This window comes from Onychostruthus taczanowskii, unplaced genomic scaffold, assembly GCF_017590055.1.
Source record: "Onychostruthus taczanowskii isolate IOZ18803 unplaced genomic scaffold, ASM1759005v1 scaffold21, whole genome shotgun sequence".
Taxonomy (NCBI): domain Eukaryota; kingdom Metazoa; phylum Chordata; class Aves; order Passeriformes; family Passeridae; genus Onychostruthus; species Onychostruthus taczanowskii.
In genome coordinates this window covers 11,799,651-11,813,005 of record NW_024499351.1, presented here as the reverse complement: position 1 = coordinate 11,813,005, position 13,355 = coordinate 11,799,651, and the positions used below count along the sequence as shown (strand labels likewise).

Here is a 13,355-nt window from a genome sequence, read left to right as displayed (position 1 = left end):
GAGAGCTGTACCTCTGAACAGCAGGGTATGGCTCCCCAGGAAGCAGTGGGGCTCCTTCAGGGATTGAATGGGATGTTCTTCTCTGCAGCCTGCCTGGCACACTGTTGGATCTTTCTGCAACCAGCTCTGCCAGCTCTTGTGGTCTGGGATGGACAGTGAAGAGGCATTCTGGCAGAAAATTAGTTTACTCCACAGCTATCTTTTAATATCCAAAACACAAATGCTCAGTTCTTGAAGTGAGGGTGGCTCTCTCTAACGACAAAAAGGGACTGAGGAACTTCTTGTGTGTTATTTTAAGTCTCTCTCTGGTGATAGGATCAGCTTCCCAAAAATGTGTGTGGCCACTGAGCAACTGATGTGAGAACACCAGCTGGAGTGTTTTCTCATCAACTAGAGGTGTCAGGACATGCAAGCCACAGCCTCACCTGAGTACTTCCACATAAATGACTCTCCAGGATGGCTTCCTCCTCTCATCAGGGAGACATGATGTGCTGTCTGTGGCCAAAGGCTGCCTCCACCAAGGCCTAAACAGGAAGGTCCCACCTAAGAGCTGCATGAGCCAATAACCATCCCCACGCTGTGAGTGGTTTTTAAGACCCCTCAAGGGAAATTCAAGTAGCACATTGTCCTGGGAGTGGTGACAACTGGTTCAAACACAGCCCTCTGCATGGAGACATCTATTTCAGGAGTAGCTCCTTTACTGTCACCTCTACCACCACCTCCACCTCAGGGCAGGGATCACATGTTTTGGATCAGCTGCCTGGCACTGACAAAAGCTGCAATCGATGCACCTTTTGCTTGTAGTGGCAGAGGGCACAAACAGGGGAGAATCATGCTTGAACCCTTTGCTCTTTGTGAAAAACTATCCCTCTCCAGCGCAGTCTGGGAGATGTGGACTAGGAGAGGGCACCGAGGCAATAAAAGGAAGTGGAAGAAAGGAAGAACAGGTTCCTTTGACCAGCACCAGCTTGACATTTTCTCAACTCGCTTTTTACACATGAAAGGGAGGGTGGGAAAGAAGAAGAAAGCATGAATGTAGAAGGAGAAGCAGGCAGAAGAGAAAAAAGATCAAAGAAAAGGTGAAACAAGAAAAGATGTTCCCAGTGATGCTGAGACACTTGTCTGCACCCCTATACCAGCCAAATCTGTCCTAAAGCATAAGAGGAAAAAACCCCAACCCAGCAGGATCTCTGTCAGACTAGATATATAGGCTAAGAAGCATAGAGATTGGTAGAAAATATTGTGTTAAAAGCCTCTGGGTTTAGTGCACAAGCAGGGAGGGGGGAAGCGGGGAGGGCATGGGGTGAGCACTTGAGCTGGGGAAAGAAGAGTGGCCACACATTGAGATCACAGGGGCAAGGAATTGCAATGGATTTCAAATAAGCTTTAACCAGGAAACAGAAGTGTGTCAAAGTATAGCTGGGTAAAGGCAGGAGGCAGGAATAGCAGAATCCGATACAATAACAACAAGCTGCCAGAAATCCCGGCACAGCCCCATGACTAACAGCATCGGGGAAGTGCAGGGAGGAAGGGCCGTGAAACTCAGGCAGGATGAACACCTTGGGTGAAGAATAGAGATGGACTCCCTCTCCATCACTCCTTTCAGTACCAAACACTATCTGTGACAAGAAGAGATAATCAAAAATGCAGAGAATACACAAGAGGCTCAGAGGTACCACTAGTGGTGTAAAATGCATCTGGGAAGAAAGTGAGCACAGCATAGGTCTATTCCCTGGAGTGGAGATGAGGAGAACAGAGGACAGCAAAGCAGAACCCTTGGGATTTATAGCCCTATCTTGGCATGCTTCATACTGAAAGCAGGAGATACCCAGGAGAATCTAGGACTGCAGCAGCACCAGCTTGGTGTTATGAATAATGGGAAACACTGCTCTAGGCCAGGGGAATTTTTTTGCACAGAGATTCTGGTTCCAGCACTTCAGAATGGCACACTAGGATTTTTAATGTATCTTTTTTACAGTTTTCTTGGGAAGAATTAAACAGAAAGAAAACGGACAGCAGGCACTTCAGCTGCATCCTGTCATTGTAGCTTTGCCCAGCTTCTCATCTTCCAGGAGTTTGTGTGTTGCAGAGTAGTTGGTGCTGCTGTGTCTAGTTTGTTTGCACCAGTTTGAGGGGCTCCCCTTCCTCACACACACTGGCTTTCCCTTGCCTTTCCCAGTTCCCCCTCTTTGGCTCCTTTGCTGCCTGATTTCGCTGCCTCAGGTCAGATAGTTGCCCTGTTCCACACTGCTGCAGAACCTGCTCCAGCTCAGAAGCAGCACAGGAACAACTCTGTATGCTCAGCTCCTTGATGCAGACCTATGATGCAGTTAGAATTCCCTTGTTTTCCCATCTCCCTGCTAACATCTCTGCTGCAGTGTTACAGAGTCCTCCAGCTTTCCCCTTCCTAACTCCCATCTCTCCTGCAGCATTTGGAATCACCCTGGCTTTACCCATTGCCTCTAAGTTGCTCCATTATGTTCCTTTTCTATTTCTACTTTTTATTTCTACTCCCTTTCAGCAGGCATACTGAGGGAAATGTTGCAGTAAACCTTCCATATACGTGTGGAAGGAGGGAGGGGAGGAAGAGATCAAACTTCATAGATCCTGGAGACATTCTTGGATGGGCTGCTGGGAAGAAAATGAACAGGAAAGAGGTGATAGAAATGTCAGGCCACAAGCTGAAGAGATCACCGGGGCCCAGAGACAGTTGCATCATCCCGGGAAAGAATGAAATGACAGACTGTACCAGAGTACAGCATGAAAACATTGACACAGAGATAATTAATGTTCGTGCAACTGGACCTTGGCCTCACATGGTTCTTCAATTGCTTCCTGCCTGGTGTCGTGCTTTATATGATTTGCTCTCTTTGAACACAGCAGCTGTCCCAGAGACTGTCTACCTCTTAACAGAGCTGTGAAATATAGGTGATGGAGTGTGCATAAATATTTCAGAGACAGGACTCATTTGACAAGTGGGGTCTTGAGAAGTGACCAGAGACACTGACTCCCAGATGGAAAGATGGGACAAATTTGTTCTATGGAAACAGTCAGGGGGGAGGAAAGGCATCTTTCATCTTTGCTTTCTGACAAGTAGAATCACTACAGGGTATGGTTTCCCAATAACAAGTAGCTTGCTTAGCAAGTGTGCATGGGAGTGCTGCCTTGCTGTCACCCATTGGAAACTCCATAATTATGAATGCTATGATTTATTAGGCCTCAAGCAATAATTATTAATTACCTTATTTAGCAAATGCAGTTATGTTCTTGGGTTTTGGCAGTATTTTTTCTTACTCAGAATGTACTTTGGCAGTTTACTTTGAAATTCATCTTTCATAAACATTTGTGCCAGTGAAACATGAGCATGTGCATTGAATACTAACACAAAAAAGGGGTGTGAAGCATACATTTTTTTAGATTTTTTGACTCATTAGCCAAATATGTAATTCATACTCATTCAAACACCGAGAACTATTCCATAATTTAATGAGAATCCCTGAAAAAAATAATGGAAGGGCTACAAAATGCCACATAAATATCCTTATTTCAAAATTATGCATAGAAAGAACAAGACTCATGTCTCCACAGTTTTATTTTATCACCACGAAGCTTTCTGGATCTGCAAACGTCTCTTCATCTCGTTTTCCTTGGGTTGCCTTCAGCCTGCTTTGTAGACAATTTTATTTTGTCTCATTATCATCAGCTCCTGCTTCTCCTCATGCCATGGCACAGGAGTTGATTCACCTGTCCTTCTGGTGCTGCTGCCTCCTTCTACCTATGCACCCTTTACTAACGTTGCAACCACCCACTGCAGGAAGGATTAAATCCTCAGATAAGGGCTTATTGTATTAAAGAATAAATTTGCTCACATCAGGCGCTTTCACAGGTGCCCTGCTCTATGCCATCAGCTATGGAAAAGGCATCTTAAGAGTGTGAAAATAACAGTTTCTTGGTGAATTTTCTCTTAGTTGTAGCAAAAAGAAATACAAAGGGAAAAAAAATCCTAAACCACCACAAAAACAAACAAGGCAGTTTTATACTGGTGGTATCCTGATAAGTGATAGAATAGAGTCCAGTGAGAAATTGCCTGCCATGCCTCCCACGTGCATGGATGCTGGGCACTGGGGGGACGCTGGGCTCTGGGGCGATGCTGTCCTGTCTGTATCGCTGCTCTCTTCCTGGGGCATGCTTCCGCTTTTCTCTTTCTGACTGAGCACCGTTTACAATAGGAATAACTACTTGCTAATTAGGGGCTATATCTATTAATTGCTTGTTTGTTATAGAGCATGACTGAGCAGCCAGCCGCTCTTTGGGCCGTATCTTTTGATTAGGTTTTTTTTTTTTTTTAAATTACATTTTTATTATTACCTGTTCACATGACAACTCAGTGCCTGCCGGGTCCCGCACCCCTGGCCAGCTGCGGCGGGGAGCGGGCGGGGATGCAGGGCCGGGAGCCCCCGGGGGCAGCGCGCCAAGCCCACGCGTGGCCGAGGCGGGGGGCGCAGGGGCTAGCCCCGAGGAAAAGCCGGAGAGGACTCGCTGTCGCTAAGGGACACCCGCACCAGCCCGTGCCCGGGAGCCCCAGCTAAGCCAGCGCTGGGTTAGGGGCGAGCCGGGAGCAGAACGCGCCGCTAAGAGGGTTTCCACGGCGCTGGCTCCGCTTTACGGTCTGGCTCATTGCTATGGACCAGGGACATGCACGGGTGGGCTCGCCAGCTCGGGGGCGAGCAGGTCTAGGCTTCCCAGAAGCAGTGTTTTATCTCCCTAGCAAAGCAGACGGAGACAGGGATGGTGAAGCAGTGGCCCGTGCTGCCGTGGTGATGCTCGGGGCTCGCTCAGCATCCTCTTCCTCCTCCCGGCCTCTCGCCCGGGTCCTACGCGGAGGCACGGGGAGCGGGGCATGCACAGCTTCCCCGCTCCGGGTTTCATGTGGGAGCATCGCCACTGCCCGGGCCGGCTGTCCGGCGAGTACCGCGGCCCCGCACCGGGCCGGGGCCCCGCACAGCACCCCCGCCCCGCCGCTCCCCAGCAGCATGCACAAGGCAGCCCCGCCAGCCTGCAACCTACCTGGGGGCCCCCAAAAACTTTGCTGGCACCTGCGAGCACCAGCACGGGAGACACCCCGGAAACCTGCGCTGTCCCCCATGCCTTGGCATCTCATGTCCCAGCCGGGAGAAGCCGACCTTGCTGCGAGGGTCCTGAGGATGAGAGTACCCCGGACTGACAACCGGTCTCCCGCCCGAAGCAAGTCCCTCTTTCTCCCATCCCTGCGGTCTTGTCCATAATTGGGCCGGGGAAGCTCGCAGAATTGGGCAGGAGGCAGGGCTCTCCCCGGCACGCCCGCTTTAATTGGCTCTTTTTTTTTTTTTTTTTTTTTTTTTTTTTTTTTTTTTAGCGAAGGGTAATGAAATGGTAAAGAGGGTAGGGAGAAAACCTGGAAAGCCAAGAGAGTAGAAAATCAGGCGCGGCTGGCAGAGGCGGCAGGCAGGCAGGAGCGAGGCGCCGCCGGGCCAGCCCCGCCGGCGGGCGCGGGAAGGCGCGGACGCCCCGTCGGGGGGCGGTGAGCGGGGAGCCCCGGGGCCGCCTGGGCAGCGGTGGCGTTCCCGGGAATTTCTGCAGGAGATTGTGGCGCTCCAGGAAACAGCGGTCGGGTAGAGACCTCCCAAGCGGTTTCCAGCTGGCGTCTGGCAGAAGTAGCTCAACTTTGTCCGTCTTCTTGTCCCTCATTGCCGGCTACCTTGCAGTTGCAGCCCGTTAGTTCCCACTAGGAGCTCCGGCAGCCGTCGAGGGAGAGAGACACGGGCTCCTGTACAGCTGCAAATCCTCTGCGAGGCGGGCGGAGCAGGCAAGCACGGAGGCGACGCACCCACACGAGGCTGGCACACAACATCAGGGAAAGTTTTGAAGAGCGAAGGACCTGGCAGGCTGGGGAGGAGGCGAGGAGAGCCGGGCTGAGCTGCAGGCGCTGCGAGGGTGCGTGGTCTGTCTGCTCCTCGGTTGCTTCTCCCTTCAGGCTGGTTGGGGCGGTGCAGTGCAGCTGGGGGAGCTCTTGGGAGCCGCTTAAAAAAAAAAAAATCCTTCCTGGATTTGATTAATTACAACAATCCCCTCCTCAGAAGATCTGGAAAAGAGGAGCGAGAATCACCTATCCCTTCCTCCGCTTTTCAGCAGCTGGCTCCTACCCCCCACCCTCGCTTCCCCCCTTTTTCTCCACCTCCTTCTCCTTCTCCCCGTCCGCTCCAGGGGCTGCGGCCAGAGCCTCGTCAGGAGGAGGGAGGGTGAGGACTCACTCAAGTTGGCCCCAGTTGGCAGCACTTCGGGCAGCGCGGGACTTGGGGCAGCGCTCGGCAGCTCCCGCGGAACAAAGGAGCCCGGGCTGGCCCGGGTCCTGCTCCTGCCCTACCCGGTGCCGGCCCGGTGCCCCCGGGCTGGCCTTTCCCCGTACCCCGAGCGCGGGTGCGGCTGCCTGTGAGCCTGGGAGATCCTCGAGCAACCTGGAGAGGGGAAGGGGGAAGCGGTACTCCGCGTTTCTGCCCTCCCTGCCTTCTTCTCTCGCTCTCTCCCTCCTTTCTCTCTTTTTTTCTTTCTTTCTTTTATTTTTTTTCCCTAAATTTTAAATTTTACCCCCAGGTGGCCCCTGTGTGGGGGGTGCCTTTCTCCGCCCGAGGGGCGCCGGTGCCCGGCGCGGAGCGGGGCGCATGGGGCGGCGTTTCGGGAGGCTTTCGGCTGCTCCTTGCTCCCCCGCCGGATGCTGCCTGAGCTGTTTTGGCTGTTTTTCTTCGCCGGCGATGAAGGCTCTGCCTTGAAGATGGACATGATCTGTTTTTTATTCCTATCTCTGGTGCCGGTGTACAGCAGGGGACAAGGGGTGTACGGTAAGAGACGTTCTCGCTGTTTGCCAAGGAGGGGTGGGGGGCGAGGGCGCAGGCGGCGGCGGTGGGATCAAAGTTAAAAAGCACCTGCAGGAGAAAGTAAATGATGCCGCCGAAGCTCGTCTCAGCCTGAGCGGAGAGACTGACGCAGCAATAGGGCTTCCAGCGCCTGTAGCTACTTCATAATTTCTCGCCGTAACCTCTGGCCGCCTCCCATGTACGAGTCCGCCGAGATGGCACGGAGGGACCGCCGGCGGGACTGCCGCCGGGGGAGCGACTGGAGCCCCGGCCCTGCCTCTCCTCTTCCCACCCGCCTCGCGTGGGGACGCCACGCTGATGTCGGCGGGGGCGGCTCTGGGAGCACCTCCGAGTTGCATTTTCTTTGGGGCAGGGGGAGGACGGAGGATCCTTTCTCGGCGATGCGCTTGCGGGTTTCCTTGCTCTCAGGACCACCGGCACGGGGAAGCAGGGAGAAGGGCGTGCGGGCTGCCCGGTCTGGCTCCCTGCGTGCCGGGGGCTGCCCGCTCCCGCCACCGGCACGGCTCCACCCGGCACGGCTCCGCCCGGCTCGGCTCCCCGCGGCCAGCCCCGCCGGGTTGCCCCAGGGGGAGAGGCTGGTTTTGCCCTGTGGAACTTCGCGGCTGATTTTCTTCTTAAGGTGATGGAGATGGGTGGGTGGTGGTCTGTGGCAGAGATGATGCCGAGCTGCTTGATTTTTTTTCCCCCCTTTTTAAATATTATTATTTTTGCATTTACGGAGCTTACTTCCTCTGCTTGTTTGCAGGCAGGGTGGCAAATGGCGAGCTCGGGTGGTCTCTTCATGAGAGGTCTGCCTTCCGCAGCCCCTCAGTGCGAGGGCAGAGGCGGGGGATGACACCCCGTGCTGCCGAGCACAAGCCCCGGGCTGAGAGAACACCCGGGGTTTACTTTAGCCAGACGTGCAGCCCCCCTTTCCCTCTCCCAGCCCCCTCTGAATTCTTGCTTTACAAGATCTGCATCTCCAATACACTGGGAAAAAATAAATAAAAGCAGCCCACAAGACTTGTCTCTCATAACAAGCCGGCTTTATCTTGGCTTACAACTCAGTTGTGCGTTGCTGTTAAGTCCTTCTGGAAGGCATGCCACTGCCTCTAACAAGCCAAGCTCTCTGAGCTCTGAAGAGAGACCCCAGTGAGGGAGTCCAGCCCCCCCTCTCCCTCTTTTTCAACAGCACGAAGCCAGTCTCTTGTGTGAGCTCTGGCAAAGATCAGTTCAGTCTCACTGACTATGGGTAAGTCTTTGTAGGTCACTTTTTAATGATGTATTTCTTTAATGGAAACAATTCCTCCTTTCTCCTTGAGGACTGGGATGTTAATTTGAGTTTGGGTCTGTTCTGTAAAATAACCATTTTAAATAGAGGGTGTTTAGCTTCCTTTATTTTTTTCTTTCTTCTTCTCAGTCTATGTGTTTTCTCCCAGTCTGCATATCCAGATGAAAATTGTATGACCCTTGAAAGGCTGGAAGGATGAGGAGTAGAATGAGTTTGTACAGAAACCTGGTCAGGGCATATAATTTAATCTTTTAAAACAGGTGATCTGCTTCTAGCTGAACTTTTATTATTTCACTTCAGTGTTTTTGCTGCTGAATAGCTAGCTGTCAATTGCTGTAGAATGGACTAACTGCTTAGAATTGTAGCAAGAGGGACAGAGCTTAAAACCAGGTTTGCTTGAATGTGCTTTAGAGGGTAGCCTGTTGTATTTTTTCATACACTTCAGTGAACTTGCATTTGACAGAGCTGCTGCTATTAGATCTTCAGAATAACTTACCGATGTTTTTATCTTTTTCTCTCAGAGAGAGATTGCAGAAGCTGTGTACAAAGAAAGCACAGATGCACACATACACTAAGATGAAGGCATCCTTTTAAGCCAAAATGGTCCACTACTTCTATCTGTTCTCTTACTTAACTACACAAAGGGGAAATCTAGGGTCTTCCTTCCTCTTTCCACCCCTACCTCTTCAAACTGGCGAACAACAGGAGCCTTAATACGCAGTTGTCACTGAGTGCAGCCCAGAGCAGTGTCTCGTGGAATCAGCACGCTGCAAACTTGGACGGTGACTAATAGTTTTCATATTGTCCTTACCAATTCTGCCTTCAGTCCACTACCCTGGGCTGATTTCATGCCTTCTGCAGCCAGCACTGTTTCTTTGGATGTGAAGTTGCTGTTACTGATGGCTCAAGCAGAGCTGGATTAATATTGTTATATGTGCAAGAATAAATAAAAAGCAGGATTAGAAATTAGTCCCACTGCCCCCCCTCCACTTGGGTTTTTCCTCTATATTGGTCTCTTGCCATAGCTTTAAGCTGTACTTCAGCATTCTGTGTTGTGAATGTCAATCTCATATGGCACCTAATGTAAAAATTATGGGAACTCATGTGTCATGGTTCAGATCTCTTTTCCTGCCTTTGCATATTGGCAGTGGAGACTGGGGGAGGCATCTGTATGGCTCTATAAATATATTTTACTTTAGCAAATCTCCTGAGATTAAATCAGATTAAACAAGATAAAGTATCCATGTGATGTACCCTTTAAATAATACACCCACATGGTTGTGTACAAAAGACCTCTGTCTGGGAGAGCAGAGTCGTTGGAGAGGTTTATTGAGATGAATGGTATAAATAAAATGTGGATAAGGGGGGTTCTGGGAAAGAAGCATTTGCAATTGAGGTGCAATTTAATTAGGAGTCAAGGTGCTTTTTGCCTACTACCTGAAGAGGCTTGTTATATAAATTGGCATTTGTTGTAATGACTGAAGTGTGTCTGAAACCCTCTTCTCATTAGCTGATCCCATTCTTTCAGCCTTGTTTGTTGCAGTGAGACAAGGCCGGCCTGATGGGGAAGGCAATTCAGCAGGCTGCCAAGAGGCAACTTTTATCAGCCTTTTGTGGTAGCCTATTTCCCAGACTGCATGTGCTTTTCAGTCCTGGTGCATTAATGCTGCTGGTCAAGATGAGAAGCCAACTATAATAGATCTCTGGAAAATGTCAGAATTGAGGAGGAGGAAGGAAGAGGTAAGGAGACAGGGGACTTGCCCTTCAAGGCTTGTAGTTATCAGCACTTAAAGACTGTAAGTTAGACTGAGAGGAAAGGATTGGGGCGTGGTGGTGGCATTCAAAGGGAAAAGCATGCCTCTTGCCTCCCACTCTGCTTTCTAGATTCCAGGACTTGGGTAGCTCTGGTTTGGTGCGCACAGTGCTGCTGCTGTGCTCGCTCCATGTGCAGTGTATAATTAACATTTCTGGGTTGTCTTGCAATTAGCACAGTCCCACTGATCAGCAGCAGCCTTTTGGGCAGAATAAGAAACGGAGATGTTTTGTCCCCTGCCTCTCCTGATTCAACTGCTGAAAAGACATTGCAGGAATGGGCATCACTGTGTGCGGTGAGGGGCTACATACAGCAAGATGATGGAAATGTTTAGGCTGGGCAGCAAGGAAAGCTGCCTGGCACCATGATCAGAGGGACTGGATGGGCTGCACTTGAAACTGGCGGGATGAAGCACTTGGAGCATCGGGTGGTCCTGTCTGGGCCTTGGAGGTGGGGAATAAATGACCTGTTAAGGCTCTTTGTTTTAAGAGACACCATCACATTGAATCATCCCCGAGATGCCACTACAGACAGCAAAAAAACCCCACCCCAAACTAGTGGAAGGCTGTTTTCTTGGGTCTGTGATGGAGGAGTGTCATAGTAAAACATATCTGCTGTTTAGGCTATAAACATCCACACTTTTTCATTTCATGTGCACATGACATGATTTGTTTCCTGCTCCTTTTGCCTAGTTTTTTTTGTTTTTTGTTTTGGTTTTTTTGTTTGTTTTTGTTGGGTTCATTTGGTTTTTTAAGTACAAACACTTTTTGTAGAGTTTTTTTCATGTAGACTGCCTCATACCCTCTTGCAACCAATATGCATCCATATCTTCTGCTGACAGGGGCATAGGCACTCTAATGTCACGTGGAGCCTGCTGATCTGAATCCCTCCCCTTCACGTGCCTATGCCTAGAACTATTTTGCCAGCAGTATCAGGGAGCCAAGACATGGAGCTCTTCAAGTACCTTGCTGTCATCTCAGTGTACCCCATGTTTTCAGAAATGGCTGAAGAGATTGCTAGCTAAAGGAATGATGGAGCTGGCTCCTGTGAGCCACTTCTTGGCAGTGCTTGAGCACAGTGGCCCTCCAAACTAAATGTGTGTGTGTGTGTGTGTGTGTGTGTGTGTGTGTGTGTGTGTGTACGCATATATACATGGATGTACACACATCCTTTGTGCTCAGTCATTTCTCTTTGCTGTCCAGCTCTTAAATCTGTGTTGGCCTAGGCTGTATAGTCTTTTGAGGAATGAGTCTTCTAACTGGAGTGCCATAGGACTAGTTTCACCAATGGACTGGGTTGGTCCAAGATTTGCATAGTTCTTGATCGGCTCTTATAGGTCAAGGCATTAAATCTGTCCAGCTTCAGAATACCTTGCTGTTCTTCAGTTGTAATGTGTCAGATTCCCTCTTCTGTGACACTAGAGCCTCTGGTTTTAGGTCAGGTCAGTAGCTTCACACACCAGATAAGCCCTCAATTCACTTTAATATGCAGTACTAGAAAACTGACATTATCCTCTTGACAGGTTGTTTGCAACTTGCTGGGTGAAGTCAAAATATTTCACTATAGGTGTCATCAGAAACCACCATCCTATGCTAATTTTTGTGGGAACATGAAGACAGATGTTGAATAATTTGACATGAGCAGCACAGCTTTTAAAATTATCACCATGTCAGGTTCACACTGGAGTTTCTGAAATATATATATGTATATATATGATTTCAGATGAGTTTGAAAGAGGGGGAGAGGTGGGTGTAGTAAGTGACTCCCAGTAAGTGGAAGATGCAGCAGAAGATGGCCCTGGAGGTTCAAGACAGTAATTCAGTAGTGGCAGTGAGGGGTGCTGTGCTGCTGAGGCTGCTGTTCTTATTTTGAAGTAAAGATAAAAATGATTTCCATGCTGGTAACTCAGTAATCTTGTGACACTTCCCATCAACCAGAAGCCCTACAGTTTTGCCTGTGTTTTGATGAGTTACTGCTATTCTGCTTGCTTGAATAGTGTGGTTTCAGGCTTCCAGTCCCTCCCTCCATATACACTGTGCTCTCTTGGTTCATTAAGCATAGTCTATTAGCATTAAGCTAAGAACCATGCCTGCATGGCTATGGCTTGTTATCAGGAGGGCAGAGGTGGGGGGATGGGGGAAAATTGCCTTCTGCCCAGTGCCAGTGTGCTGGTAAAAGCAGTAGAGAGAGGTGCATTTCTGCTAGTGAAAGGCAGCTTGGGGTGGGAGATATTTCTTACTCCATTAATAGAAATGTCCCGAACCCTGCCTGCAAAAGGCTTCTTTGGGTGGCATAAGGTAAGTCCACAGGCGACTGGTTTGCGTGTGTACCTCTGGGGAGACAGTTCATTGGTGAAGTTCTCATCAGGTGAGATGTAGGGACTTCTTGTGCAGAGGGGTTGCTGTGTTGTGTTGTCAGAAGGCTGTGCTTTGCTGTGGGGAAGATGAGCCCTCTAGACAAGAGACAGTGGATAACGTTGGTTTGTTCTTGGAAAGGCAGTGGGTGCCCACATCTGGTGATACAAGATGTGTTTCTTCAGGCCATACCTGGTAGCCCAGATCTTAGGTATGCTGAAACTGTTAAGAAAACTTTGAGACCATTTCTGCTCTCAAGCAGTCAAGGTGAACACACTACGTGCCTGTGTCCCAGTCTCTTTCTGCTGATCATCATCCTCTGGTGTGGTACAGGTTTAAATTCAAAAGGGTAAAATGTGCCAGTGTGCCCCGAGCTTGTGGAGGAAAGGGGAGAGCTATGGCATTGACAGCACACAGAAGAATGCTGATCTGGAAAGGCCTTCAGGATCCACCAGAGAGAGTGATGTGTTGAGAAGTGGAAAAGGAGAATTTGTGTATTTTATGTCTCTGTGCCCATGGTGAGATCTTTTGTAGGATCCAAACTACTTGGATCTGAAAAGAAAAAGGGCTCTTATCTGCCCCTCATTTGGGGAAGTTGATTGAAGAAGCGACAAAAGTTTGTTTCTTACAGCTAAGCACTTGCCTGCTGTTTAAAAGAAGAAATTAAATGTGTGAACACCCATGGAGCTGAGACTCAAAAGTGCTGCATTAAAGAGCTAGGAAAGAGCTGGAGAAGTGGAGGAGGAGAAGGAGATCCTGGGCTACAGCTGATCTGGTCTCAACGAAATTCAAGCGGGAGAATGGCTGTTAGCACCAGGGCAGCTGGGACAGCACATGCTGGGAGGCCGAGAGCCTTTGTGCCCAGTGTCAGGTGTTTCTCGGAACAAGGTTTAGGCTCCCGCTTATTTTCTGTGACTTCTGCCCACGCAGAAAGCGCCGCCGCAGGCGGTTCCCGCTTCCCCTCCCACCCGAGGAAGAGGCTGCCCGTCCTTCCCCGTCCCGCCGGC

The 13,355-nt window shown here is 49.9% G+C and overlaps 1 protein-coding gene across 4 annotated transcripts in view; it reads left to right on the top strand.

Moving 5' to 3' along the window:
* The first annotated feature begins 5,440 nt into the window (after positions 1–5,440).
* MDGA1 (MAM domain containing glycosylphosphatidylinositol anchor 1) overlaps positions 5,441–13,355 on the top strand; it is a 140,427-nt gene continuing 132,512 nt past the window's right edge. For 2 of the 4 annotated variants that reach the window (XM_041404427.1, XM_041404430.1), the window contains exons 1-2: positions 6,273–6,517; positions 6,631–6,875. In XM_041404427.1, the coding sequence (XP_041260361.1) occupies positions 6,749–6,875 (127 nt within the window). In that variant the 5' untranslated portion in view covers positions 6,273–6,517; positions 6,631–6,748. Of the gene's footprint in view, positions 5,974–6,163; positions 6,518–6,630; positions 6,876–13,355 lie in introns of those variants that run through there. The other 2 variants (XM_041404428.1, XM_041404429.1) reach the window with 2 other exon arrangements.